At 39.0% G+C, this 6,248-nt stretch overlaps 1 protein-coding gene across 2 annotated transcripts; it reads right to left on the minus strand.

The window, feature by feature from the left end:
- Positions 1-367: 367 nt before the first annotated feature.
- On the minus strand, positions 368-4,983 carry LOC116405077 (cleavage and polyadenylation specificity factor subunit CG7185-like). 2 transcript variants are annotated; one of them, XR_004218154.1, is made up of 3 exons: positions 2,414-4,983; positions 2,266-2,295; positions 368-1,028 (listed from the first exon to the last, which is right to left on the minus strand). XR_004218154.1 is itself a non-coding variant. In XM_031888694.1 (3 exons), the coding sequence occupies exon 1, from the start codon at positions 4,668-4,670 to the stop codon at positions 2,451-2,453; it is 2,220 nt and encodes a 739-aa protein (XP_031744554.1). In that variant the 5' UTR covers positions 4,671-4,983; the 3' UTR covers positions 368-1,028; positions 2,266-2,295; positions 2,443-2,450. The 2 variants fall into 2 exon arrangements, 1 of the variants encoding a protein (XP_031744554.1); XM_031888694.1 differs by having other exon boundaries at positions 2,443-4,983.
- Positions 4,984-6,248: the final 1,265 nt, after the last annotated feature.

Below are 6,248 nucleotides of genomic sequence, written 5' to 3' on the forward strand. Positions count from 1 at the left end.
CTTGATAATCTTTAACGCAACTTGATTACTTTACGGAAAATCATGAAATAGTACACATTATTAAGATTTAGGAAGCATAATTCCATAAAGAATGGAACAAAAAAACCTGCCAAATAACCAAACAATGTTCCCAAAAAGAACGAAGCAACAAAACAGCTTTCCTTGAATTGATATTCTTGACTACAACTCTACGGGAATTGGTAACAGGTACATACAAGTATAGTGTTGTATACAATCTCTGAAACTACAAGTCATTAGAGAACATGTACATAAAAGAATCGAGTACATACAACCAATGAAACAACATCTACTCAATTGGTAAACAGGTGCATACAAGTATGGGTATAAGCAACCTGTAGGAACTACATCTGATCAATTGGTAACACGTACATACAAGTATAGTGTTATATACATCCTCTGAAACTGCATCTAGTCATTTGAGGACGTGTACATACAAGAATTTAGTACATACAACCAATGGAACTACATCTAGTGAATTGGTAACAGATACATACAAGTATGAGAATACATACAACCTCCGAAGGGTAGAGAAAGCTCTAAAAGAATGGGTTAGCTCTACATTCTTCACAGTACAATGGCTAAGGTGTGGTATCAAAGAAAACAAAAAAAGGAAAGAAAAGTGGTGCGGATATATGATACAACAACTTATAAAACAGAATAACGCACAACACAACATCCTCCAGGCTAAGTTACTCTAACAACATAGTAAGCTATTACATGTCCGATAACATTCAGACATGACTGAGACTCCAGCAATATTTTAAAGCCATTACAACCAAGAATATCAATGTCATCAAGTGCCAAGAAGTCAAGAAGAAACACCATTCAAAAGAAATGTGAGAACTGTTTAAACCAAGAAGTCTCTTTATCAAATTAATAGAGCGAGAAGGCATTGTCATGCATGGGTTCTCTCTATGCAGACGATAATTTAAAGGTCCCTGGTTGTTGTCCCCGAACCAACTTTTGTTCCGCTGAATCAAATCTTCACTATCAAATGCCCTTTTAAGCTACAAAACAACAGAAAACGAGGGGCACTTCCAATCAGAAACAAGGTTAATGGCGTCCTCTCCTATTTATAGTTAGTATATCAACATATATAAAAGCAACAAAAATCTATGTAGATAGTCACTGACAACTGAGATTAGAGAGCCTCATTTGACATCGATCATCTAAAAAAATTAACTTAAAATGTTTTATTTAGGACAGATTAACGTGAGAATTACATCAAACTTTTAAGTAGATTATTCCAACAATCTCAGCATTCCAAGGCCAACGCTTGCATGGATTACACCCTCAGCAGCACGAGCCCAATGTTGACATCTCTGTATTACACCGAACTTAGTGGTAGCAACCTAAGCCCAGATGGATTAAGCTAAATGGCAAACTGCCAGATCAAACCAACTAAACCATCGGTTGATAGGTTCAAGGGCAGTTCAATTAGTCATCAGTGGCGTTTCAGCTCTGCTTTTCTGTTATGCTTTGTACTTTGTGGTTTTGGCATTCAGCTTCAGTTCAGCAATCAAACCAAGACAAACCAAATTGATTGCGCCTCTAGAACTTATTATAATTGAAGAAACTAATCAGTCTAATCTTGTACTTCTACAACTTTAGAGAGATAATTACGAACTTCCTGGAACAGAACTATATTAACCTTTTATCTTTTTCCAACCTCCTAAAGTATGGAATATTTTATCATATCTTCGAACTAACCTTTCAAAACTAAATATTATAAAGTAAACATACTTTTAAATTTAATGTGAAAAATATTAAAAACAAAAGTATGAAAAAAATAATTTAAAAATTCCAATAGAAGTGCCCAAAGTTCCTATTCATGTCTATGCCTAATTCTTTAACTATTTTTTCGAAAATGTAAGTGTTAATGGGTCCATATCTTTAGTGACTTAATATAGCACATCAAAAAACGCTATAACCTTCATGACTATGAAATGGAAACACAAAACTAATGGTGAAAAATGACAACAATAGAAGGTACAACTACGGTGATAAAATAAACAGTTATAATTCTAAGGACCAAAAATCTACCATTTCTGCAATAATTTTTTATAGGAAAGAAGAAATTTCAATAGAGCATCAATAGAGTAGGTTTTGATTGAACAAGTTCATCAATTAGCATGACCATATTAAAAGACCTTAGAACATAACTATTGTACCAAATGAAGCATGGAAATCTACCAAAATTTAATATTGAAAATTTGGTAAAATGAAAGAAATGTATGAGCTTACTTATTTTCTGCACCAAATCAGACCATGCTCCTGTAGGTAAGACACATGCTGAGGTTCAGACAATAAACAGCATAGGCAAAAAGGTAATGATGAAACAAAGAGCCCAGAACATCACAGAGAGAACCCAAATGAACATGGAAAGCCATACTCTATAGAGTTTAAAGCATGTACACTGACTGGTTCAACTATTCCGAAGTAAGCCTCCGCCTCTTCCCATAATCAGCATCCCTGGATCTTGAACGGCTTTCTTCTTCTTGTGATAAACGGGACTTGCTATGACTATGAGTCCTTGATGACCGTCCCCTTTCCCAATCCTCATCATGCTCTGGTTCCCGGTCTCTGTACCTATGATGATCAGAATATCTGTCCCTGTCGTCCTTGTACCTATCACGGTCACGATCCCTTTCACGTTCACGATCACGTTCATGATGGCCACGCTCATAATCTCGGGATCGTTCTCTATCCCTATCTCGATCCCTCTCTTTATCCCTTTCACGCCCTATATCTCTATCTTCACGAGGCCTTCTATCTGGCCAGTCATGGTCAGGTCCCGGATCTTTTTCTTTGGATCTCTCTCTATCATAACCGACATCTCTATCATCTCGATACCTTCTATCAGAAGACTGTGACCAGTCCCTTTCAGAGCCTCTATCTTTCTCCTTCGCAGAATTTGCCCATGGCCCTCTTTCATGACTGCCTTCACCATAATGCTGGTCAGAACCAGCTTCTTCTCCATAACTAGACTCACCTGCTCTCCCTCCACCTTGCTCTTCACTGCCCCATCCACCCATACTAGGATCAGACCACATTCCCATATTAGGCCCATCAACACCCGATGTTGGCATCATCCCCATTCCATTCATAGGCATACCTCTTCCAAAAAATGCTGGGTTCACATGAGGAGCTACACCAGGAAGGCCAACACCCCCGACAGGAGGAAAGGATGACAAAATTCCAGAGAAAGGGGGAGCTGGGGCTCCAGGAAAACCACCATATGTACCCATTCTTCCCATGGGTGCACCAAAAGATGGATCAAAACCTTGACCCATCATTGACTGGGGATGCAATAAAGGAGGGGTAGCACCAATTCCTTGGCCAAATCCATTTCCACCATTTCCCATTATACCTCTGCCACCCATCCCACCACCCCTACCCCTCATTGGGCCAGCTGGTCCTCGACCACCCATTCCATGAGCATTACTCCTTCCCCAGTTACCTCTCCCAGAACCTCTATTGTTATCACCACCTTGATAGTTACCACCCGTTGCAATACTATTTCCACCAATTTTACCTACAGCCTCATTAGGCGCTCTCCTTGCTTGAGGATTAGTAGCTTGGGCTATCTGTTGGTTCCTGCTAACTTGGGCTTCTCCCATTTTCTTAACACTAAACGGTGATGCATATGCAACTACACAGGGACGTCCATTAAAAATATGCCCATTCATTCCCTCCTTGCAAGCTGTGGCAGCAGAAGAATCATAAAACTCAACCTGGCAGTAGCCTTTTGATTTTCCACTGGCTTTCTCGTCATAAAACTTGACCTCCTTCAACGGACCATACTTACAGAGTTCCACCTCAAGCTCCGCATCTGTAGTCCACCAATGTAAATCCCCAACAAACAAAATTGTTCCACCGCCACCTCCCCCTGCACTCCCGATATTAGCGAACCCGTTTCCACCAACCCCATTGACATTAACTCCACCACCTTGCCTTAGCAAACCTTCATTTTCTACACTCCCAGGATTTCCTAAGACTCCGCTCTGAGGTGGTTGGTGATGGTGCTGCGGCTGTGGCTGTGGCTGCGGCTGCGGCTGTGGCTGTGGCTGTTGCTGTTGCTGTTGCTGTTGCTGTTGCTGTTGCTGTTGCTGTTGCTGTTGCTGTTGCTGTTGCGGAGCCTGATGCCCAGCTACGTTATTACTACTTCGCTCCTCCAACTCGATGGCTTTGCTCCCTTGCCCTAATTCAACTCTGATCCCAACTCCGGTGCCTACAGGCGGCCCCGATCCCACCCCACCTCTGATAGCCATCTCATTCGTTCTTAAATCTGGAATCTGATTGTAACCCTCTGTTACTCTCTCCGAAACAGTACGCCCACCGGCATCTCCTAAACCAGTAACTTCAGTCGCACCTCCACCAATACCAGGTATGGAAGCACCGGAACTGGGTGGTACAGGTGCAGGAGGCTCCATCTTGGGTTCCTCCTCCCTCTTGAATCCCAAATCATCGCTCTTCCTCAACGACTGAAGGAACCCCTCCCCAACATTAACATCGTTATACAGGTCCTCGTATTCATCCTCATCTTCGCCCAAGAAACCATCATCAGCAACGGCCGAAATGGCCTCGTTCCGATGGAACTGATCAATCTGATCCACACCCTCACCGAACCCACCCTCTCCTTCGTCCATATATGCCTTCTTCAACGACCTGCTCTAAATATTCATTCAAATTCAGAAATAGAAGGCAGGCAGCATGAGAAAGTGGATCAAAGCACTAAGGAAACAAATTTCAAAGTAAGGAAGAGAAGTTAAAAGTCAGAGATGAAAGCCCCAATTAGGGAAGAACTGCAGAAGAAAATAGGAAGAAACCCTAATCTCGAATTGCGCGTGGAAATCCTGCCAATTTCTTCCTCATCATCTTCTCAATTTGGTTTCTTGATCTCTTTTAACTTATTTTTTAATTGTATTTCTACGAATAAGTTTATTTAGAGATTTAGACTACATTTCTTTTTCTCCCTCTTCAACCCGACCTTTTTATCATTTTTTATTTTATCTTTTTGATTCGTACTCTATCCAAACAAATTATCGATTTTCTATATATATATTTTAACAATGATCTTGCGTTGAAAATCCTTAATTAATCTAACTAAACAATTAATTTTAATTAATTAAATTAAATCAACCCTCCCCATGTTAATTGAAAATTTTGGTTTAACCCAATTCAACCCAAATTAATAATATATAGATTATATTTATATTATATATATATTTTTAACTTTTTAATAAAATATAGAGGAATAGGTTAAGTTTTAAAACAATGCACATGCACCGCTTTCCTCAATCCCCGACTTCTTCGTTCTTTGTTCTCCTCATTTTTTTCGTCCTTGTCTTCTCCACATCTTCTTCATTTCCTTCGTTCCTTGTCTTCTATGTTTGCAGTCGCAACGCACTCCTTCATCTTCTCTGGCTCCCTCTTCTCAAATCTCTTCTTCGTTCTTTGTCTCCTTGTCTTCTTCGTCTTTTTCCTTTTCGAACAAGGAGACAAAAAAAAAAAGAGGATTTGAATCCTCTAAATCTATATTTGGATTAGCACGGTAGTAGTGTGATTCCAAAACAAAGTTACGGCTTTAGGCGAACAGCAAAAGCCTGAAGTCTTATTGTAGTGTTCTCGAAGACAACTTATAGTAGGGATTCAACCTTTTGCTTGATGGTTGTAGTTGTACTTTGTTATGTTTTGGTTCTTATAGAGCCAATTAGCTTGTATTGTGTTTTACTTTCAACATAATGTTTTATATCATACATGGTTTTATTATATTTTTTTATGTGAAATGTGAACGTTTTTTTTATTAGTCAACAAATATAGTTTAGAGTTTATAGCTTTTCAGATATTCTCTTTTAGTTTATTTTTATTAGTTAGCACGTATAGTTTAGAGTTTATACATCCTAACAACTCAACCTATATTTTACGGGTTAGGTTGGAAATTTAATTCGGGTTGGCAAACCATCCAACCCGAAAATATGAGTTGGGTTGAGAATGTCTCTCAGCTCAACTCATTTAGAGATAACCGTGAGAATGATAAAATAATGAAGTACAATTTGAAAAATAGTAAATCTAAAAAATAATTTAATTATTAGCAAAAGTGTCTGAACTAGATACATTTCTTACAATTTTTCAATCGATTTTATCTCTTCATGGAATAAAACTCATTTTTCTATCGATTTTACCCATTCATAGACTGAAACTCATTTTTTTCAGATACAGTGTAT

The sequence above is a fragment of the Cucumis sativus genome, chromosome 7 (assembly GCF_000004075.3).
Source record: "Cucumis sativus cultivar 9930 chromosome 7, Cucumber_9930_V3, whole genome shotgun sequence".
In the NCBI taxonomy this organism is placed as follows: domain Eukaryota; kingdom Viridiplantae; phylum Streptophyta; class Magnoliopsida; order Cucurbitales; family Cucurbitaceae; genus Cucumis; species Cucumis sativus.